This window comes from Neophocaena asiaeorientalis, unplaced genomic scaffold (assembly GCF_003031525.2).
Source record: "Neophocaena asiaeorientalis asiaeorientalis breed wild unplaced genomic scaffold, Neophocaena_asiaeorientalis_V1.1 scaffold67, whole genome shotgun sequence".
Classification (NCBI taxonomy): domain Eukaryota; kingdom Metazoa; phylum Chordata; class Mammalia; order Artiodactyla; family Phocoenidae; genus Neophocaena; species Neophocaena asiaeorientalis.
Window position 1 is genome coordinate 13,229,012 of NW_020173731.1, and position 24,161 is coordinate 13,253,172.

The window sequence follows — 24,161 nt, forward strand, 5'->3', positions numbered from 1 at the left end:
CCTTCTCCCACCTCCCTTCTGCATATCTCCTGGCCTGTCTGGAACCAGAGTACTCAACATCTGCCTGAAGGCCTGTTTCCCTCTAGGGACCATGATCCAACTCTGGCCAGAGAGACAATATATAGATTCCAGAGCAGCCCAAAGGCAGTGGTCCACTGAGAGCCAGAGAGCAGACCCAGTGCCCTAGTGCCCAGAACCTGGAGTCACAGGGGCTGGCTTGGGGGACAGGGATGCTTGCCCTGAGGAGGCAACTGCTCTCATAGGGCTTGGGGTCTTTCTCTGCTTTAGCTGCCTGGGCCTTCAGGGCTCCCTAAAGTTCATAGCATCTAGCCCTCTATTCTAGAAAAGATGCAACAGATGGCAGGATGTGGGAGGAGGACAGAGAAGACAGGGAGACTTTTGTCCTCTTTCTAAAGAAAGGTCCCACCTTCACCCTCAGGCCTCCCTCCATTCCATCGCTTGTACTTTTACATCAGAAAGTCCTACCCAGGGGCTTCCCTGGTGGCGCAGTGGTTAGGAGTCTGCCTGCCGATGCAGGGGACACGGGTTCGTGCCCCGGTCCGGGAAGATCCCACACGCCGCGGAGCGGCTGGGCCCGTGAGCCATGGCCGCTGAGCCTGTGTGTCCGGAGCCTGTGCTCCACAACGGGAGAGGTCACAACAGTGAGAGGCCCGCATACCACAAAAAAAAAAAAAAAGAAAGAAAGAAAGTCCTACCCAGGATCTAACTTCAGTCCCTCTTGCTACACCACAACCCAAGGCAGTCCTGCCCTTGGGACCTGGAAGAAGTTGCAGTCATATTCTCCCAGGTCCTGGACTTTCTCCCCACTTCACATCCAGGTTGGTGGAGTTTGGAGCCCAGATAACAGTGGTAAGAACCCCAGCACCCAGCAGTTTCCCATCATCCCTGCTTGGTGCCTCTTGTTGCTTTCTGTGTCTTACGTCCCAACACATGCCTATTCACTGAGCCCCACAGCGTGCGGGAACATTTACATGAAGCTGCAGGCCAGGCCCAATCCAGGAACCAGTGCAGCCACTCAGGTAGCGGCACGCAGAAGAGTTTAGCAACAGCTATCAGCCCTGAGCCCTGCCCCACCCTGCCCCTCCAACGCCCTGCATTTGCTGCAGGTTTTCCTCCTCTTTTCTGCCCCAGCCCCAGAGATGAGCTGGGGATAAGGGGGATCCTGATGCAGTGGAAGGTGGGGAAGCACCCAGTCTTGCCCAGGTAGATACAGGCTGGGCATACAGTCCCCTGCCCAGGACAGCATGCAGCAGGATCCCCTGGATCAAGGTGGGAACTGATGCCCTCCTCTTCCCCATGTGGGGCAATCAGTAAAATTATTTGTTTCCTCCCTGAGCATATAACTGCCAACCCCCCAAGAGCAGGAGTCAGGTCTGGTTCAATGTTGTATTCCTAGCACCCACTGTGGTATCTGGTACACAGTACGGCACACAATAATATTTTTAGAAAGGAAAATAGATTCATATAAAATGCTCAATTAAAACCAGAGAAGGCGGAAAAGAGAAGGTAGGGGAGAAACAAACAACAAACCCAATGAACAGAAAAGTTACCAACACGGTAAACATTAATCCAATGATATCAATAACCACTTTAAATGTGAGTAAAGTAGGAAGGAGGGTAAGCGGAAGCCACTTTGAAGCTTTTTGCTTCTCTCCACAACATCCCTCCTGGCAGGTAGAAGACCCTGCACCCAGCCCACCCAGATGAGGGACCTTCCATAGAATCCTTGAGATTTCCATTCCAAGTTTCTGTCCCAGTCACCCAGTCACTTTCCATTATAAGTCATCCAGCTTAATACGTTAAGCCACTTAATTAGGTGGTTCTAACTACAAGACCAGCCCTTCCCCTCACAGCCGTCCCTGGGTGGAAGTAGGGAACGGTCTGTTCTCAGGGAGCTGCCCTACACCCCTGTGATTTGCGCCAGGATAACGGAGCAGCATGGAGCCGCTGGCAGCATCCCAGAGCAGGGGTCTGGAGAGGCAGCTTCTCTGAGCATTGATCAATGACCATATTTTCAGTCACTTCTGCCACTCTGCAAAGCCCAGTAAATCACTCACATCTGCCACGACCCTCGATGCGGGAATCACACATTATGACGTATGTGGGAGCGGAGGAAGCTTATTATATCCAAACCTTTTTTTCCCATCCACCATTCACAAAAAACGTCAAAGTGCTGTGCTCAGAGCCACAAAAAAGAAAATGCAGATTGCTGACAATAACGGGCCTTGGGGACTCAACCAGGCAAGAATCAGGTAGGACAGGCACTGCAGGCACAGGGTGGGGACACCAAAGTGGCCTCCCTCACCCAGCTGATATTAATACCAACAATATGGGCCATGTGGAAGGTCCAACTCTAGGGTCCCCAACTTTCAAATCCCACAAAGGCCTGACCACCCAAAACTCTCCCTCTCTGACCTCCATAGCTGGTACCCACTATCTCCAACAGAGTTACACCAGTTGGCCGAGGAAACAAAAGGCTCCACATAACACAACACTGGCAGGCGTGTGACAGGCATTAGAGGGCCTGGGTTCTAATCAGACTCAAACTTACTGTGTTAGCAGATTACATCACCTTTCAGAATCTTAGCTTCCTTATCCAAAATGGAGCTGATATCTGCCTAGCCCACCTCCCAGTGTTCCTATGGTAACCACTTGGCATTGAGCTTTACATACAGTCTCTCCTTTCCTCTTCCCACAATCATCTTAGGAGGGAGGCGGCATCTCCGCAGGTGAGAAGACTGGGTAACTCCCTCAAGGTCACAGAGCTGGTGGTCAGAATTGGAACTGCAACTCAGGTCAGCTGCGTCCCAAACCAGGGTTTTGTGTTTCACACAATAATATCCCCATGAGGCTGTGAGGACTTTGAGAATAGGGACTATAGTCTTATGTTCCCCAGTACCCCTTATTGTCCAAGCTTCTCAGACTGCAATGTGTGTGAGAAGCAAGGCCCAATGGCATTCAGCCTAATGCTGGCCCAGAAGCAACCCTCCCCACCCTTGTTTGGGGAGAAGCCTGAGGAGCCCAGAAAAAGGAAAGGCATTGTCTTGGACCCTGCAGGAAACAGGAACTCAAATCCCTGCCAGGTCCCTTGCAAACCACCCGTGTGACTTGTTTCTGTTAATGGACAGCCACCTCCACCATATGGAGAGAGGAAAGGCAGGGAGCCAGGGTGGGAGAAGGGAAGGCAAGAGGCTCCCCACCTCAGCGAAATGATAGTGGGGTGCACAGCTCTCCTCACAAAGCATTTCAGCTTGCCTGATAGGGCAGAGTCTGTTGTTGCCTTTTTTTTTTTTTTTTTTTTTTTTTTTTGCGGTACGCGGGCCTCTCCCTGTTGTGGCCTCTCCCGTTGCGGAGCACAGGCTCTGGACGCGCAGGCTCAGCGGCCATGGCTCACGGGCCCAGCCACTCCGCGGCATGTGGGATCTTCCCGGACCGGGGCATGAACCCGTGTCCCCTGCATCGGCAGGCGGACTCTCAACCACTGTGCCGCCAGGGAAGCCCCTGTTGTTGCCATTTTACAGAGGCCCAAGAAGGTTCAGTGAGTGCCCAAGGCTATAGCTTGGCTGATTAGTGTTTGAGCTGAGACTGAACCCAGGTTCCTCTGAACCTGGCCCAGTGCTCTTTGCGGCATGCATGCTACCTGTGGGTGGCAGAGAAGGTCTCCTGGAATCCCTCACAACACTCAGCCCTAGGACCCAGCCCGGGGTCGGCTGGGCTGCCTCTCTAGCCCACCTCCTCCATTCTCACTTCCACGGACCCCATGGGATTATTTCTGCTGCCATGATGTTAGCAACACCTCCTGATTTAGCTTCCCTGCACTTGTGATCGATGTAGCTGTGCAAATGAGCACATGCAGGCCCTAGAACCTGAGAGAAAGCAGGCAGGGCCTAAAGGAAACCAGATGGCAGGTCAGGCCAGGCCTGTGCCCACTAGCAGCCTCTGTCCCAGAAATCTCAGCCCTCTTAGCTCGGCCTGTGCCAATTTCTCTTAACTGCAAAATCTTGTGTTCTGCCTCCATCTTAGCCTAGAAGCTCTCTGAGGACAGGGGCTGTAGTTCCCCACAGTCTGGAAATCCCTGAGGAGAGTGGCTGGGTTAGTCAGTATATCACAAGCAGCATTCACTTTGGTATCTGGTAAGCTGGTACAAATCCCAGTTTTGCTAATTACTAGCTGGATAACTATTTTCCAGTTCCTTTACCTCCCTGGTTCTCTTATTTCTTTATTTGTAAAAATGGTGTTGATGCCAGCCTTGCAAGGCTAAATAAAATTAAATATGCTACCAAAGAAGGCACTCATCACTGTTCCTGACATGGAGGGGACACTCAGCATGCAGGTACTCCCTCTGCCCCAAGACCACATGTCTCCTTCCTCAGGATCCTCTCCTGTCAGGCAGCCCCTGGACTCATGGAGGAGCTTGAAGCAGAGGGGGACTGTACCCAGAACAGTGACAGAGCACACCTCACCTGTGTATACGGCTCTATGCACCTCCGAGCCGTGCCACGGCCACTTCTCCAGGTGGAGCTCACCAACGTTAGGCCATGGCATGCATGTAAAGGAACCTCTCAAGCCATAGTTGAGGGTGGCTGTATTAACTGTCTGCCCCAACTGCGACAGAGACAGAGAGACACACGTGTGCATGCCGCTACCCATCCATCGTCTTCCCTCCCATGAAACGGCAGGAAAGGGGAAGAACAAGCCCCTGTGATACTGGAGAGAGATGGTGGGTTTACATTATTTTCACGTGTAATCCCCTCAATAATCCAATGAGGAAGATGTCATTATTTCCATTTTACACGTGTAAAACTGAGGCTCAGAGAGTTTGGGCAAGATCATAGAACAAGTAAGTAGCAGAGTCAGGACTGAGAGACCAACATTGCCAGCCTGACGCCTAAGGCACTCAGAGCTCTGTGCCTCTCAGCGTCCCTTCTTTCCTCAGACTCAGCACACACACTGCGTGCTGGATCCTTGCAGCAGCCCTGAGAAGTCAGGCAGGGACTGTGCGTCCCCTTTGCTGAGGAACATGCAGTGCCGGGGAAGTGAGGTGGCTTGTCCAAATGGGTACAGCGGCAGACAGTTCCAGTCTCTGAGTTCCGGCTCCGGGTCTCTCTCGGTACTGGGTGAATTCGGGGATCAGGTCTCCCTGGTTTGGGAGGGGGTTCCCCTGTTCTTGATTCTCCTCCCAAGTGTTTCCCTTGAACATTTTTTTCTTTAAACCTTGACAGTAGACCGAGCTCAGACTCAGGCCATGTTCTGACAGGAAGACTGCGGCCTAGAGAATGGCCCCTCCTTGCCTGCGTGGACTTCAGCGGTGGGAGGTGACAACCGCTCCTGTGCAGACCCCTTGAGGCCCTGGAGCTGCCCATCATGGAGGAGTTAAAGCCCAGCAGTAGCCTGCACATCCAGTCGCTGTGAGTTCCCTCCCCACCAGGCCCAAGGCGCCCGCCCACCTCGTGTGGTCAGGGAGCTGCTGGTGTGGAGCCTCCACTCCACTGAGTGCTGGAGATGCAGCACCGTCTCCCAGCAGCCAGGAGAGCTGTCTACAGCTCGAGCAGGTGGTAGACAGTGTGGCACGACACCCGAGGGGGAAGAGGGAAGAGGTTTTCTCTTTAAACGTCAGCTCCAAAGACAAACTCAGCCCCTCTGCCAGGTGTGCGGCAGCACCCACTTCCTGATCCTTCTTACTTCCCGGGGACAGTTGTGTCTGTCTCTCGGGTCTCTGCTCCACTCATGTACCCACAGCCCGGCAGCCAACATTAGCTCCTTCTGCCACCTCCGTGCCAGGCAATCAGGCCAGCTCTTGGGCGGTACTCTGCAGGCCAGAGGACAGCTTGGGGTGGGGGTTTGGGAGCCTCCCCACACACACCCAGAACCAACTCATCCCTGAACAATGCAGCCATTTTCCTCTTCTGAGAGCACTCCTTTATAGATAACTCTCTGCAGTAGGGATAAGGAATTGTGCCCATTCTTTAGGTGTGGAAACTGAGACCCAAAGAAGTAAGTGATTTACTCCAAATCACCCAGCAGCAAGGTTGGAGTCAAGGCTCAAGTGCAGGTCTTTTCATTCATCCATTCAATTGTTCATTCAACAATTCCAGTTACACTTAGATGTTGTGTGACTCATAATAAGTTGTTTAACCTCTCTGAGCCTCAGCTTCCTCAGAAAATGTGGAAAATAGGAATATATTATTACTATTAGAAAACACTATTAGTGCCTCTTCATAAAACTGTGCAAGGATTTAAATAAGAGAATCCACATAACGTATTTCGCAAAGGCCTAGCAAACGTTAGGTGTTCGAGAGTCACTTGCTACTATTACCGTTCACTTATTGGTCAGGCATCAGATACCGAAAATGGGCAGAAACCATGCTGGGCACTGTGAAGGAGAGTTGAATAGGCTTGGACCCCACCCTCAAGTTGCTCACAGGCCAGTGAAGGAGGTTACCTCGGTGCAATCTGACAAGGGCTGTGTTACAGGGGAGCATGGGGAGCTGTAAACACACCAAAACAAGGAAGGTTTCTGGGAGGAGGTGTCATCTGAGTTGACTATTAACGAATGAGTAGGAATTAGGAAAGAAAAGGGAACGAATTTCTGAGCGGTGTGTGTGTGTGTGTGTGTGTGTGTGTGTGTGTGTGTGTGTTTGTGTGTGTGTGTGTGTTTTAGACATGGTCTTAGATGTTAAACATCCTTCTTTCATCTTCCTCCTCAACTCCAAGGCCTGGACAGGTTAAGATATAACTGGCTAGGAGGCAGGGAAGGTGAGTTTTGACCACAGGTAAAAGGTGGGGTGGGGTTGAGCATCCTAGGCTGGGGGAGTAACCTTGGCCCTGTGTGCTTGTGTGTGGGCCAGGCCTGCTCAGGCCTCCTGCTGCGTGGCAGCTGGTAAATTGTCAGTCTTGCCCAAGAGACTGTGGGTCTGTGCCATTGAGGGCAGGACTTGTGTTGTCAGAAAACATTTCTTAACTTGCACATATAAACTGTGTTCCTACGTCAAGGAAGATTAATGGTGGGGGTAGGGCATGAGGATTGGGTGGGGCACAAACAGGAAAGAGATTAGCCTTGTTGGGACTCTTCCCAACAAGGCCTTGAATGAGGGACTGGGGTGGGCGGGGCCAGGGGTGAGCAAGCAGAATTGAATGTAAGGTCTGAAAACCCAGGATATAATTTTTTGACCTTTAAAAATAAAAAGCTATAGCTCCCTACACACACACACACACACACACACGCACACACACACACACACCACTAAGAGCCTGAAGCCACCGTGGCCTCCTGTCATGATTACAGGTGATGACGGCAGAGGGAAGGTGTCATGCCTTCACACCCCTCTCTGGCTTGCTGGCTGCTCCTGAGCCTGACAGAGCCGCTGAGTGGTTTCTGCGTCTCTCCCCTGCCCTTGCTGGGCCATCTGAGGATGGCAGCCCCAGGAGCCCATAATGTGGGGTACGGGGTGCTGTATTTACTCTGCAGAGGATGGGCCACCATGGCAGGTGTGTCTGCTGAGCACAGCAAGTCCCCAAACACACCAAACGTCTTCCTCCCCAGAGAGGATTTACGGAGCTGCCAGCCCCCAGCGGAGCCCTTGCTTCGGCTCCCTCAGAGGCCAACCGTCCAGGAAGGGCTGGACAAGGCCTTGGGAAGACAAGCAGAGCTCAGGAGGGACTATTCACACCCTTTCCTCATAGAAACAGGAGCACGGGGACCAACAGGAGCTGAGCTGGGAGTCAGGAGGCCAGAATACTCCCCCCTAACTTGCCAGGTAAGCTTGAGCGAGACCCTTTACTCCTCTCATCTCCTGGGGACGTTTTAATGAACTAACCCTTCACTCTCCAGTACCTGCGTTTGCCCTCTGTGGGTGAATGTAAAATTTCCAACTGACTTCTTCTCTACCTGGCTACTCAGTCTGCCCCACTAAGGCTTCCTTCGCCCCACAGACACTGATTCAGCCACCTACTGAGTGCCAGCCAGGCATGTGTTGTTAGGTACTGAAATACAATGAGCGAGGCAGATGGAGAGAACCACACCCTGCTCTCACAGAGTACGCAACTCATCTCGATGAGGACTTGTCCCAGTGGAACTACAGCGGCCACACAGCAAGTGGTATGTGAGAACCAAGTTTGGATTATTTGACGATAGTAACAGTCCCCATTTACTGAGTGCCTACTATGTGCCAGGCTCTTAATGTATCTCATCCCTAAGCCTCATTACAACCTTTAGAGGAAGTATTAAGAAGCCTGTTTTGCGGAAGAGAAAATGGAGGCTCAGAAAGGTTAGGTAACTACTCCAAGATGACACAGTTCCAAGTACCTGAACTTACTGTCTGGGGAGACCGCCCTTACCCTTCATTCGACTCGCGTACCTCCATAAAGCAGGGGGAGAGAGATGTGTCTCTGAAAAGGTGATCGTTAAAAATATCTGGGGTAAAATAAGTCATGGGAATGTAATATACAGCATAGGGAATATAGTCAATAATAGTGCAATAACTTTGTATGGTGACAGACAATAACTAGACTTATCCTGGTGATTATTTTGTAATGTATAAAAATATGAAATCACTATGTTGTACAACTGAAACTAATATTGTAAGTCAATTATACTTCAATAAAAAAATGAAACAAAAAATCTGGGGTAGAGGGGCTTTTTTTCAACAGACCTTTCCCTCTGGTGCCCCCAAGAGAATCACTGCCTGGGACATTGCATTCTAGCTGGGTGGGTGTGCATCAGAGCTCTTGGTTCCACTGGGCTAGAAAAAAAGGGCTAAGAAGTAGCTCTTGCTCTGCTGTAGTCTCGGCCCCTGCTCTCCCAGGGGTGGGAAGCAGAGAATTGGAAGCCTGTGGACTCTGAGAGCAGGCTGCATGGTGAGAGCAGCAAGGTCTGGCCCTCAGGTTCTGCACCAACCTCACCAACTGCACTGCAAAGCTTTTTCTCTGCTACACGAGGCAAAAGATAGTTTCTGCACAGAAGAGCTGACAGTGCTCCACCAAGCAGTCCAGAGCGACAGAGACCCTGTCCCCGTGTGCCCTATGCTAGCCTTGGGGCTCCCCCGGCCCTCCTGCTTTGCCCATCAGGGCTAGGCTGGAGCCGATACTTGATAACTGCCTGCTTATTGATTGACCATCTTCTCTGCTGCATTAGCTGAAACTGGGCCACCCAGTGCCCAATATAGCAGCTGTGAGAGGACCCTGCTGAGGAACTGGGGAGGAACGACCACTGTGCAGGGGATTAACACAATCCCCAGTGTCAGGCCACTAGTGGGTTCCAGAGATGAGGGTGGGAAATGAGGCTGTCAAGGTACAGAGCATCCAGGGAGAGTGACCACCTGACTGAGGATGGGTAGAGAATTGGGGGGTCTTAGCTATCACAGAAGCTACTGTGTCTCATTCTGAATAAAGCCTGGCAAGAAGGACGAACCCGCAACTCTGCTGTCTCCTTCTGGAAGCTTTAGGGAGCTTCCCTAAAGCCGCATGTCCTTATTGCTGTGGTTTCAGCCTAAGAAAGCCAAAAGCCTGCTGAGAAGTGAGGTGGGAACAGTAGATGGGGCAGCTGGAGGCACCCAGGAAGCTTGCTGGATATTTGAAGGACTCCTTCTTTGGTGCTGCATGAGGCAAAAGGGGGCCCATCTGTTGGACCACATGAAGGGACAGAAGCTGGGGAACAAGCAAGAGAGAGACCACTAGTGGACCCACCATTATATCACTACCACTTGAGTACCTACTAGGATCTGAATCTTCTCCCCATCCCTCCCTTCCCCACCCTTCCCTATCTCCAGAAATGGCACCCCATCCGCCCTGTGGCGTCAGCCTTAATCCTGGGGAGTCATACTTGATCCTCCTCCTACTCTGTACATCCAGTCCATCACCAGTTGGTTCTAACTCTAACATGGAATAAAACCTATTTGGTTGTGATATATTATCCTTTTTATGTGTCACTGGATTTGATTTGCTAATATTTGGTTAAGGACTTGACATTTTAAAAATGTAATCTGGATAATGTCATTCCCTGCTTAAAGCACTCAAAGGCTTCAATGTGTACCTAGAATCCTATCCAAACTCTTGACCATGAACCACATGGCCTATAAGGCCCTACCTTAGTCCTTGAGCCCTGTGAGGGCTGGACTGACACAGGGTTTAGAGAAGCCAACAAGGGCCAGGCACAGTCAATTCCAGGATGGCTTCCTTCCTCAAATACTTCTCAAGTTGTAATTGTAGCTACTTCCTTGTTTATCTGTGTCTTGGCTCTCTCCCAGCTAGTCTCTAAATTTCATGAGGGCAGGGACCAGGACCGACTTCTTGGCCACATAATAAGATACCTAATGTCTGGCATGGAGTCTGGTGCTTCTGAATTAGTGAAGGAGTGAACTTGCTGCCTCCTCCATGCCTGGGCCTGTGCATCTGAACACTCAAATTTATCACCACGAACTTCAGGTGGGCCCTTAACGCTGCCTCCGACTCCACTAGACTTTCTGAGTCTAGTCTTTCTCCTACTTCCTAAAGAATTATTTCACACTTGCTACTCTCTCCATCACCTCCTCCCTCTCAGCTGATGACCTCGCTTCCCACTTCACTAAGAAAACCGAAATGCTCCGAAGAGAACGTCACCTACCAGCACCCACATACCCTGCCTTTCTGCCTCTTGGATGATCTCCAGGCTCCTCTGAAGCCAATCCCTCTGTGTTTGCCCTAAGTCCCAGCCCTGCTTGCCTAAACAAGGACATCAATCCAGAAATTCTATCCTTTGCCCTATCATTAGTTTTGCACTCTCTACTAGATGGTCTTAGTCAGTACACAGACATACTAATGTCCCTTCTTCGCAAACAGCAAAGCAAAATGCCTTGTTTCCACTTCTCCTGACAGCTCTTGCCCCATGCCTTTACGCTCTGCAACAAAATACCTCAAAAAAGTAATCTACGCCAGATGTTTTCAATTCCATTCCTCTTCTCTCCTGAGCCCTCTCCAACTAGACTTTCTGCTCCTACCACTATTAACATTGCTCTTGCTAAACCCAATGGTAATTCTCAGTCCTCACCTCACTTGACCCATTGGCAGCCCTTGACAGCCAATCTCTTGCTCCTCCTTCATATACTCTCTACTTGGCTTCTAGGACACCACACCTGGGGCTCTGGGTTTCTTCCTATATCTGTAGCTCTCCTTAAGTCCCTTTTGCTGGTGCTTCATCATCTCCCCAAACTCTCAATGTTCAGTCCTTGGTCCTCTCCTCTGCTTTCTTAAACTTTAAAAAAAAAATTTTATATAATTTTGAAAAGTTACTTTCCATTTACAGTTATTACAAAATATTGGCTATATTCCCCACGTTGTACAATACACCTTTAAGCCTATGTTACACGCACTCCCCTACTCCTATATTGCCCCCACCCCTCCCACCCCCCGCACTGGTAACCACTGGTTTGTTCTCTATATCTGTGAGTCTGCTTCTTTTTTGTTACATTCACTAGTTTGTTGTGTTTTTTAGATTCTACAAATAAGTGATACCATACAGTATTTGTATTTCTCTGACTTATTTCACTCAGCATAACGCCCTCCAAATCCATCTATGTTGCTGCAAATGGCAAAGTTTTGTTCTTTTTTATGGCTGAGTAGTATTCCATTGTATGTATATATCACATCTTCTTTATTCATTCATCTGTTGATGGACACTTAGGTTGTTTCCATATCTTGGCAATTGTAAATAATGCTGCTATGAACATCGGGGCGCGTGTATCTTTTCGAATTAGTGTGTTCATTTTCTTCAGATATATACCCAACAGTGGAATTGCAGGATCATATGGTAGTTCTATTTTTAGTTTTTTGAGAAACCTCCACACTGTTTTCCACGGTGGCTACATCAATTTACCTTCCCACCAACAGTGTAGGAGGGTTCCCTTTTCTTCACAACCTTTCTAACATTTGTTATGTGTGTTCTTTCTGTTGACAGCCATTCTGACAGGGTGAGTTGATATCTCATTGTGGTTTTGATTTGTATTTCCCTGATGATTATCTTTTTATGTGTCTTTTGGCCATCTGCACTTCCTCTTTGGAAAAATGTCTATTCAGTTATTCTGCCCACTTTCTAATCAGGTTTTTTTTTTTTTATGTTGACTTGTGTGAGCTGTTTACATACGTTGGCTCTTAATCCCTTATTGGTCATATCATTTGCAAATATTTTCTCCCATTCAATAGGTTGTCTTTTTGCTTTGTTGATGGTTTCCTTTGCTATGCAAAAGATTTTAAGTTTAATTAGGTCCCACTGGTTTATTTTTGTTTTCATTTCCATTACTCTAGGAGATGGATCCAAAAAAATATTGCTGCAATTTATGTCAAAGAGTGTTCTGCCTATGTTTTTCCTCTAGGAGTTTTATAATATCCGGTCTTACATTTACATTTTTAATCCATTTTGACTTTATTTTTGTATATGGTGTTAGAGAATGTTGTAATTTCATTCTTTTACATGTAGCGGTCCAGTTTTCCCAGCACCACTTATTGAAGAGACTGTCTTTTCTCCATTGTATATTCTTGCCTACTTTGTCGTAGATTAATTGACCATAAGTGCATGGGTTTATTTCTGGGCTCTCTATCCTGTTCCATTGATCTATGTGACTGTTTTTGTGCCAGTACCATACTCTTTTGATTACTGTAGCTTGTAGTACAGACCGAAGTCAAGGAGTGTGATTCCTCCAGCTCTGTTCTTCTTTCTCAAGATTGTTTTGGCTATTCTGGGTCTTTTGTGTTTCCATACAAATTTTAAAATTATTTGGGGGCTTCCCTGGTGGCACAGTGTTTGAGAGTCCGCCTGCTGATGCAGGGAACATGGGTTCGTGCCCCGGTCCGGGAAGATCCCACATGCCATGGAGCGGCTGGACCCATGAGCCATGGCCACTGAGCCTGCGTGTCCGGAGCCTGGCTCCTCAATGGGAGAGGCCACAACAGTGAGAGGCCCGCACACCGCAAGAAAAAAGAAAAAAAAAAAATTATTTGACCTAGTTCTGTGAAAAGTGCCATCATTATTTTGACAGGGATTGCACTGAATCTGTAGATTGCCTTGGGTAGTATGGTCATTTAAACAATATTGATTCTTCCAATCCAAGAACATGGTATATCCTTCCATCTGTGTGTGTCATCTTCAATTTCTTTCATCAGTGTCTTACCGTTTTCAGAATACAGATCTTTTGCCTTTTAGGTAGGTTTATCCCCAGGTATTGTATTCTTTTGGTTGCGATGGTAAATGAGATTGTTTCCTTAATTTCTCTTTCTGATACTTCACTGTTAGTGTGTAGAAATGCAACAGATTTCTGTATATTACTTTTGTATCTTGTAACTTTACCAAATTCATTGATGAGCTCTAGTAGTTTTCTGGTGGTGTCTTCAAGGATGTTCTACGTATAGTATCATATCATCTTCATCCTCTTCTTTATTTCTACTTTCTCTCTTGGGGATCTCATCCAGCCTCATGTATTTAAACACCATCTACATGCCAATGGCTGTCACATTTACATCCCCAGCCCAGACCTTTCTCCTGAACTCCATCCTTGCATATCCATCCAACTGCCTGCTCAACATTCCACCGAGGCATTTAATAGATACACCAAACTCAACGTGTCTAAATCTGAACTCCTTTTATTGCTCCCAAAACTTGTATCACCTGCAGCCTTTCCCACCTCAGATAATGCACACTCTATATTTCCAGTTGCTTAGAACTAAAAGTTTGGTCATACTTGACTCTTCTTTCTCTCACACCCCATATCCAATCCATAAGAAAAATTTTTTTCTTCCAGATACATCCAGAATTTAAACATAGCGGCACATTCATTCAGTGGAATTCTAACAGCAATGAGAAAAAACAAAACAAAACAAAACCAAACAAGCAAAACCTACTATTTTGCTCAATAGTATGGATGAATCTCTGACATAATTTTAAGCTTCAGAAGCCAGACAGAAAAGAGTATATACTACTCAATTACCTTTATAAAAGTTCAAGAACAGGCAAAATCAATCTATAGGTAGCCTGGGCAGCTGGTAGCCTCCTTGGGGCTTGAGTTAAGAGGGAGGCTGAGGCTGAAGGGGTGATTCATGCAGCTCAAAGAGCCAGGTATCCTCCTTCCTCTCTGTTCTGTGACCATCCTGCCAAATGAGGCCAACCAGGAAGTACCATACTCCAAGCCCTCTACTCCAGGGACTGCTCTCCTCACTAAGACACAAAGAAACAGGATGCCCAGGCCTAAGAGGAATAGAGACTAGGCAATGTGGAATAGACTTGCGGCCCAGACAGTCCTGCCCTACCTAGCCCAGAAGGGCAAATGGGCAGAGAAATGCCAGGTGCACCTCTGGGGGTTTGCAATTTTGGTGAAACTGGGCAGGAGGAGCAGGGAGAGTTGGAGGAAAGGGAGTTAGGAAATATTTAACCTTATAAGAAAATCCTTACAGACAGAAGCTGTGCTATCTACTAGGAGGCAAAACCCAAAGTTCTAGGCTTGGCTCTGATCCTACAAACAATGTGAATTGTGGGTATCACTGTAGTGTTATTTATAAAAATTAGAAATCTAGTCAAAATTATAAAAATGAGTCATACAAAATATAAAAGTCATATAAAATATGATAATCATTTATTAAAAAAAACGTTTATAGCATGCCTACTGTGTGCCAGGCATGGGGGTTACATAGGTATGTGAGCAGATGTGGTCCTGGCCCTTTTGGTGCTTACCAAGCCCAGAAAAACTACCTGGGCCAGGAGAGATGGGGAAGGAAAAATAGATCCACCTGGAGTAACTAACAGAGGAAATGAAACTGGTCTAGCGGGGGAGGGGGTCAGAGAAGGCCTCCCTAAGAAGGGGCTGTTTTAGCTAGGACCTAAAAGATGAATAAAAAGACAATCCAATATTATACCATTATAAAAATCCTTAGAAAATATTCTTTATTGACATGGGGGAAATGCTTATAATGTAACATTAAGTGTATAAAATAGGATATAAAAACCATAGATGCACTCAACTATGCAAAAGTAATTATCTATCTAACATCTATCTATCTATCATCTATATATGTTGGAAAATTTTCTGGAACACCAGAAATTTAACAGTAGTGATCTGCAGGTGGCAGAATTACTGGTTATTTTGTCATCTTTATTCTTTTCTATATTTCTCAAAATTTTAACAATAAACATGGATTGCTTTTATGCTTGGAAATAAATATCAAACACAACACAGCCTCCAAGGCTCTGCCCCATGACCTCTGGGTAGAGGGGTTCTTCAGAAAGTATCCTGGCCATTCCCTTGCTTCCAAGCAGCACTGCTAAAGGACTCATTCCAATGTCAGCTGGGAGAAGGTTTCACCACTGATACTAATCTGGATTGCCCAGAGCGCTCTTTAGCATAATCCACCTGAAGGCTATCCCTAGTTCAAACAAAGAAATTACCTTTTTAATCACAAAGTTGACATCCTTCCATCACTTTCCCCCTCTAAGCCCACCACTAATTTGCTGACTTCACCTGTGGAGGCTGAAATTTCTCTGTGCTGTTCCTTGCAAGTAAGCCTTTTACATCAAAGGCTGGGGAGCCAGAGTCAGAATTAGGAGGAGAAAAGAGCCTGTGGCTGAGTGACCTTGAACATGCTGGAACTCTGGGCCTCTGTTTCCTCTTGTCCAAATGTGAGGGAGTTGGGCATCAGGGCTTGCTATCACTCCTCTTCTATCTCAGCCACCCTAGGCCAACGACTAATCCATCCATACAGGAGCTAGAGATGGCCTACCTCTGCCGAAAGCAGATGGCACCACCAGAGAGCAACTGTTCTGGGACCCTGAGACCACAGATGGTCACCTGCTGCAGTGCAAGCACAGGAGGCACTTTAGTTGTCCAGAAAAGCCCAGGCTAGCTGGGGGGTGGGGGGAGAGGGCTAAACTGATGCCTAAAAGCAAACATACGTTAATCTACCAGATCTCTTTCCCAGAGCTCTGGTCCAGCAGTCTGGCCTCCCCCACACTCCGCTGTACTTCCCTGGCCAGCAGCCCAGTTGGGAAGGCCTCCAGCTGTGGACAGAGGCAGGGCTGCCAGGGGCTCAACTGCCCACTGGAGTGAAGGTGAGGAGGGAGGGGGAGGCACCAAGCATGGGCTGGAGCAGAGTGCAGAGGCCATGGCAAAAATCAGAGGGGAAAAATCACCCCCGCTGACAGCCGTGAGGAAACTGCTCCATAAATCCTATAGCTTCTCGAGGCTGATTCAAAACACATATGGGCTCACCGGTTAAAGGCATCTCTGGTAGACAGACCTGGATTCAAATCCTGTCTTGGCTCCTGATAAGATGTTTGGGAAAATTACTGAACCTTCCTGAGCTTTAGACCTCAGTGTATCTATAGACGTGTCTAGAATGGGGATAACAATAACCTTTACCAGCAAGAAACTATGAGCATTAAATGAGATAAAACTATAAAAATATAGCACTGTGGGCTTCCCTGGTGGCGCAGTGGTTGAGAGTCCACCTGCCAATACAGGGGACACGGATTCGTGCCCCGATCTGGGAGGATCCCACATGCCGCGGAGCGGCTGGGCCCGTGAGCCATGGCCGCTGAGCCTGCGCGTCCGGAGGCTGTGCTCCGCAACGGGAGAGGCCACAGCAGTGAGAGGCCCGCGTACCGCAAAAAAAAAAAAAAAAAAAAAAATATATATATATATAGCACTGTGCCTAGCTCATAAGCACTAGGAGCTAGAAAACACACACAATCTTCCTAGGATTTCAACACAGTATTGGCAGGAGTCATGGTCAGGAAGGACTATAGAAACTTAGAACTGAAAGGAACCTCAGAGACCTCGAATCCAGAATCCATTCCCTTCATTTAACAGACGGTGGCAGGGGGTGTGGTGGCGAAGAGGAGGCTCAGGGGTTGAATAACTTAACCAAGAAGGTTGCACAGCTAGTTTGTAACAGCAAGGTTCCAACTCAGGTATTTCTGACTCCCAAATACCCATCACCCCTTCACCCCACACCAACCCATCTGGTCACCTTCCCACAGAGAGGGTCAGGCCTCCTTCCCACAGAGCGGGCTGTGGTGGTCAGGGAGTGGCACTCCTCACCATAACAAGCCCCCTGGAGTAGGTATCAAGTTGGCACCGAGTGCCCCCAAGAAAACCCAGGGATTCCCTAGAAGTAGGAGCTGAGGGGAATGGGGTATCCATTACCAAGCATGTGGAGGTGGAAGGCAAATAACCTGTAAAATACATGTAAATAACCACAGGTTGTTGATACATCAACAATTTAAGCTTTTTTTGTTTTTGGTAACTGGATCACACTACACCACGTGAACCTTTTTTCCTCTTGGCTTTCTGCCAAGTGGAAGGAAATAAAATTTCTGGTTACTGACCAAACCATGCCTTGCTTGGTGAGGGGCCCAGCTGACTCCTGTCACTGAACGCCCCATACATGCCTCACCAATGCTTGAGCAGTATTGCCCCCTGGTTCCCAGACCACATCTACCTCTGCCTGGCTTGTCAGGGCAGGGAGCCAGGCACCTGGGGACCTCCAGCAGAAAGGTGTTGTCCCAGACCCAGCAGCCGGCTGACTCCAGCTGCCCAGGGGGCAGCAGCGCATGTGTTCCTCCTGCGGGGGGACCTGGAGTGACCCGTCACCTCAGCCCAGCCTCCAGGATCCCAGCTTTGGAAGCTAGGCCCAGCAGCCTTTCTCTAACTCAGGAGAAAGACTCCTCTCTCAGGCGCTACTGGAGTGTGGCTCTGAAGGAGCCACCTGAGCTGATAAGGGCAGCTGTGGTCAGGGCCCTGAGGTAGAATGCTGGGAAGATACAGGCCACAGCACGATAGTCAGAGGTTAGACCCCTGGAAGGCCTGCCTGAGGTACAACCATGTGAGCTCTGAAAACTCATCCAATTCAGTCAACGTTTACTGAGTGTCTGCTGTGCGCCAGACACTATGCTAGGCGTTCTGGAGAATTTGTACAAACGAACAAAATGTGGCCACTGTCCAGGTCACTGCACTTGAGGCATGGCAGTCTAGCAAGGGAGAAAAACATGCATAAATACAGCTTAACAGTACTGGGACACTTCTCTGGAAATGCGGTGTGCCTTGTGTGCCCGCGTGTGCGAGCATGTGTATAAGGGCACATGTGTTGTCATGTAAAAGCATCAGTGTGGGGGGGTGAGGGCGCAGGGCTTGCCTATTCAGACCCACTTTGAGCCACATGTTAACAATGATAATAAAACTACAAAATAAACCTACCACTTATGGCTTGCACATACCGCCAGGTGCATTATACAGTACCATGTGCTTTATATGTAGGAGTTTATTATATTCTTCCAATCACCCTAGGAAGAAGGCACTATCATTAATGTCTCCTTTTATTGACGTGGAAGTTAAAATTGAAGGAGGTTAATAAGTGACTTTCTCAAGGTCATGCAGCTAGGAATTCATAGCAAGGATTTGAACCCAGGCCTGCATTCTTAGCCTCTGTGCGTACCTCTGCCTTGGCCCTCCAACGATAGCTCCTAAAGACCCCCAGCTCTTCAAGGCTGGAGCAAGGAGCAACAGAAGCTGTCTTCTGGAAGAATGAGCCTGCAATTCTGCCAGCACAGCCATCCCCATCCCCACAGGACAAGGAGGGCACATTCTGTGGGCCCGCGACCTCTGTTACATCACGACCAGGCCTTTGGTTTGCCTTGGCACCCACTCAGTAGACCAGATTTCTTAAGCAGCCTTCCTATATTCACGTATCTGCATGACTTTCCTAATGTGGCAACACTTTGCTATAATCACCAGGCTCAGAGGCCCAGCCCACGCTAATGGGTTGAAATCAGGTTCTTTGGTATATAGCTCAGCCACAACCTGGGGCTAATGGCAGCATGAAGGCCCCTCAGCGGCTGAGCTTACAGGGTTTCTGGGCTGCCTTCCCTGTCTTCCCTTCTCTCCTGAGCAGCAGTCTTCACCTCACCTTCCCTGGGAAACTTGGAGCTTGTGAAGGAGGTAAACAGGGCAGGAACACTGCCATCAGGGGGCTGGGACACTGGGGGAATCAGGAAGGAAGGGGAGTAGTGGAATCAAGGCTCTGCTCCCAATCAGCTTCAGGAGGTTCTCTGGATCTGTTTCCCCTTTACCAGCTCCTACTTCACCTCCCTTATAGGATCACGATGAAAAGAGGAAAACCATGGTGCATTATAAAATCTCTGAAAACTTAAATGTGTACAAATGTAATGCAACCAGGAGAAACACGGGTGCCTAGGCCTGCCTGGGCAAGTTGTCAGGTGAGGCCAGAGGCTCCATGTCCCAGGTATGGAAGCTACTCCAGGGACAGCAGGTGCTGAAGACGTCTAGAACTCCGCAGTAGAAAGGGAATCTACTGGTGAGAAGATTTAACGAGGGGGCAAGCACGCCTCACAAGAATGTCCCAGAGAGGCCAGCACTGGCAGTGTGCCCAGGCATTTGCTGGCGCTTGGTGGCCCAGGCACTGCCTGGTGACAAGATTATGGCCTGGCAGGCCCAGGGAAAGAGCCCCAATGTGGACTGGACACTTGCATGACAGGACTGCCACTATTAGGTCACCCACCCTGGTGCTGCCTGGACACAGCATAAGCACCTCTGCTGTGACCGGAAAGACAACATGGTTTTGCAACACAACAGGAACGTTAAGAGCCTGCCTCCTCCTGCCTGCAACAGCGATCCCATAAGTGGGAGTTGGGCAGAGGTAATCGGACTGTCTGTGTTCAACAGGACAGCCCTGGGGCAGGGAGCTGCCTAGCACAAGGGTATCTGCAGAACAAGAGTATCCTCAGGAAGCTTTCCCAGTTCTGGTTAGAGAAGCAGCACTGCTGTCCGTGGCGCACCACCCTAAGCCCACCCTAGCAATCTGCTCTGCCCCTTCCACTTCCCTCGAACTGGTGGAGATCAGCTCATTCCCAACCAGGGCTCACTGTCTACCCCGCACCCCCCGATCCCGCCCCACCCCAGGCCAGGCTGAACAGGCAGCCTCAGGTTCCCCGGCCGGGTCAGGAGAACAGCAGAGCTTCAGCTCTGGGGTCCTGAGCACTGCCAGGTTCACATTCCTCCAGCCACCCAGCAGCCCCCTCCTGCTTCAACTTGAGTTCAGCCTGATACTGCAGGGCAGAGGAGAGGAAGGCAGACTGAGGGCTGGGGCACAATGGCCCAGAGAATATCCAGCTTACTTGGGGTCTTATGCTCTACCTTTTATCCTCTCTAGATGGCCCTCAAGCCACCCAGCATGGGGCACAGCAGGTACCTTCAGCTGCTCTGGACTCACCTGAGCGGGATCTTGACACGGAGGTAGCGGTCGACAGCGATTGCCAGCAGGGCCAAGATGGAGCTCTGAGTGAGGATGAGGACAGGGCAGGCGACCATGAGGCAGGTGTGGAAGTAGGTCTGTGGCCCAATGTTGATGAGGATGGCAAGTGGGATGACCAGAGCGCCCACTGCCACATCAGCCACTGCCAGTGACACGATGAAGCAGAAGGTGGCATCCCGCAGTGCCTGGTTCACCTTCACTGCCCAGATCACCAGCACGTTCCCAGGCACGGAGACCAGGGCGATGAGCACCTCGATGCCAATATACGCGGCCTGGAAGGCCGAGATGGAGGGCGGCATGGTGGGCACAGGCTGGGCACATCAGCAGACAGGCACCAAGGGGCAGGAGGCAAGCACCTGTGGTCACGGAAGCCTGGGGTGGGAAGGCCTGCCTGGGAAGGGGAGGGGAACCCAGGCGGCTCTGGAAGTCCAGCTGCCCTTTGGAGATGTGCCCCACTTGGCACATCTAGTGCCTGCCCAAGCTGGTGGGGTACCCTAACCCTTTCTCTGCCGGATCTTTGTCCCCTCCCCTTATCAGTCCCAGCGGATCCATTCGACAACATAAAAGAGCGGCACTCACTCCTCCACCGGCTATTTTATCAGGTGTGAGGCAGTTCCCAGCACACACTCACCCCACACGGGTCCCCAGTGCCTGGCTCTGCCTACCCATGCCCACAGAACAGGATGCAGGGAGCTCACCATCCTGTCTGCTGGTGGCCAGGGAGTCCCAGAGGCTGTGCCCAAAGTTCCGGACACCTGGTGCCACTCAGGGCTCGAGGCCGCGCCAGGCAGGGCTGGGCTCTCAGCACCGCGCGTAGCAGCTCACGGTCCTCCAGGCTCCCGCCGCAGAGCTCCTAGCCGGGCCTTTCAGGCAATCACATGGTGCGGCAGAGGCTCAGCCCGGACGATTTTAAAGAGGTAGCGCCCCTATTTCGCACCTGGGACTGGTCTGGCAGACGTGGGTCTGGAGGACTGAGCCGAGCAACAAGCCAGGGTGCGCTGTCCCCTCTCCCCAGCTTGCAGTGCACACATGCCCTGCGCCCACCCACCAGAGGCACTGCTGGCTCCTGCTTCCTAGCAGTCCCCGGTCCCGGTCTGGCTCTGCCAGGGACCCTCGCACACACCCTGCCCCAAGGGGGCATTCTAGTCGCCTCTTTCAACCCTTTCCTGCATCCCCACTGGGGATGACCCGGAGGCGAACTGAGGTACAGACTTACCCAAGGTGACCAAAGCTGGCAGAGCTCCTAGCCACCTGAACGGTTCCGTCCAAGCGCCCTCCCAGCTCCACGCCTTGGGCAGCCTCTTGCTCCAGGGATGCCTGAAGAATCCAGGGCCAGCCTGTCAGGTCCAGAGGGATGGCAGCTGTCTGGGACTCCACTCGGGCACCCGGCGCCTCCGTCGCCCACGGCGCCAGAGCTGAGTGGCAGTCGGGCTCCGCACAACCGGAGGGGGTGGGGGCGGCGGCGGCACCGCGGGGCCCCTCCCTCCTGGCCCTCTGTCTCCTCCCCCATCCCCTCCTCTAAACAAAGGCAGTGATTCTGGGTGAGAAAAGCTGGGAAATGTGAGCTTGTCGTAGGGTTTGATGTGTGAATCCTGTCTCAAGAGTGGACAGCGGAACAGCCTCCCCGTGTTCACTCTCCCTCTCTTCTCACATGTGGGGTGTCAGCGATCCCTCCACCGGTCACGGCAAGGCATCTCACCTGCAAGACTCCAGGATGCCCCCCTTCTCCATTTCCCCCAACAGTCAGTTGGAAGTCCTGGCACGCTCCCGGACCCCTCAGTCCTGAAACCCTGCTTTCCCATGAAATCAGCCTCTGCATAGTCCAGCACGCATTGCTTTGCAGGCTCTATCCTGAGTAATTATGTTCCTTTCTCCTCTATCTAGTAATTTCCTTTTTACGGAAGAGGGCACTGAGGCTCAGAGAAGTTACCTAGCTTCACAAGGTCATCTACATCAGTGTCACCTCCTCTTGTGCCTCTTTTCTTTCCTCCTTCTCCCTCTTCATAGCACAGTACCTAAGCCATAGGTATCCAGTCCAATTTCCACATGTTATTGATGAAAAAGCAGACCCAGGGACGGAAGGGACTTTTCATAAGTTCCCACAGCAAATCGTAACAGAACTAGAGTAAGAAACCATGCTCCTGACTCCCAGCACAGGGCTCTCCACCACTGTGCTCCATCCTGATCCCACTCTTGGCTGTCTCCTGCCACAGTTTCAGTTTAGGTGGGCCACTGGTATTGCCTAAGGACCACCCCACGGCAGATGCTCACTCAGACCAGGTGCCTTACAAAGATTCCGACTTGAGAAATCCTTGTTCATGGATATGGGGAAAGAGCTCTATGAGGGCGAAGAGAGTCAGGCTGGGAGACCCCAATGCCACCTGGCCACACCCCAGTCACTGAGGTCACTGCATTCTTGTTGGGTTTCAGGATGTCAAGAGAGGAGTTCTGCTGAGAGGAGGGTGCCAACTAAAACTGCCACTTGTCATCTGCCTGTACAAGGGTTAGGTCACTAGCCACTGCAGTCACTGATCTTCAGCCCAGGAGCTCAGGGCAGAGATCAGGAACGAGGCACTCTAATGAGTTTTAGATTGTAATACTTGAATCATGACTAAGTGTTAAAATGAGATCTCTGGTTGTATCTGTCTATATGTCTATGTTGGCATATATGTCTTTACCTTTGATGGTATTAGCTCTACTTAATTGGCTTAGAGTAAATTAAGTGCTTATATAAATTTCTCAGAAAGGAAACTTGCCAGAATGAATTTTGTGTTCATGTGAACTGGGAAATATTCAGTATTAAATAATACCTGGTATTAAAGTTAAAGTTTGTAGATTTAATTAATATAGATATGTCTTTAGAGTCATCAACATTAAGTGTAATATTTTTATTGTATCAATACCTAGATTTCATAGAAGTCAAATAAGATCTTATTACATCCGTTGCAAACTTGTCAGCAAGAAAAATAACTTGGTATGATGAAATTTTTATCAGTAATTTTATAAGTAAATTAAGTGTAAGTGAGATAAGAGCTTTTGGGTGAACTCTTTAGGAGTAATTATATTTTAAGAATGTCTACTTAAAAATAATCTCTCCAGGGCTTCCCTGGTGGTGCAGTGGTTGAGAGTCCGCCTGCCGATGCAGGGGATGCGTGTTCATGCCGCGGTCCAGGAAAATCCCACATGCTGCGGAGCGGCTGGGCCCGTGAGCCATGGCCGCTGAGCCTGCGCATCTGGAGCCTGTGCTCCGCAACGGGAGAGGCCACAGCAGTGAGAGGCCCGCGTACCGCAAAAAAAAAACTCTCCAGATATTTGGTAACTTAAAAGTTTAGACTTGTGCTAAATTAAGTTAAATGATAGAAGTTTATTGAATAGCTAAGTCATTCCCAAATAAAATAGGATACTGAAACATTAATTACTGAACATTGGCTTCCTTTTACAGAGAAACTAAAGGTATTGAGGATTATTAATAAATGTATTTGGTGCCACACTGAGAAATTTTCTATTAAAAAGCACATTTGTTTTTAGAAGTTATTATTGGTATTTATGTTTTTCAATCTACAGAGTGCTAATGTAGAAGACAGTTCCCAATTGCTTACTTTTTCGTTCTCACTAGAAATTAAGGTGTTTAAGAGTTGAGGATTCTAATTTAAATATGTCATTAAAGCTACTTGAAATAGTAAAGGAAACATTTCAGTATGCAGCAAGAAAGTAGGGTGTGTATTTTCATTAAAGGAAGGTATAAGGAATGGAATTGCATTTCACTAAGGGAAAAGTAATTCTGTCCTAGAGCTGGTTGTTTCTGGATGGGGAAAATAAGGGACAAACTAATATGGGTACAGAAAGTGATGGAAGGT

General features: G+C 49.3%; 1 protein-coding gene across 2 annotated transcripts in view; it reads right to left on the reverse strand.

Moving 5' to 3' along the window:
- ADORA1 (adenosine A1 receptor) overlaps window positions 1-21,111 on the reverse strand; it is a 34,723-nt gene extending 13,612 nt beyond the window's left edge. For both annotated transcript variants that reach the window (XM_024751143.1, XM_024751142.1), the window contains exon 1: window positions 20,263-21,111. In XM_024751143.1, coding sequence (XP_024606911.1) covers window positions 20,263-20,603 — 341 coding nt within the window. In that variant the 5' untranslated portion in view covers window positions 20,604-21,111. The remainder of the gene's footprint in view (window positions 1-20,262) is intronic.
- Between the last annotated feature and the right edge of the window lie 3,050 nt (window positions 21,112-24,161).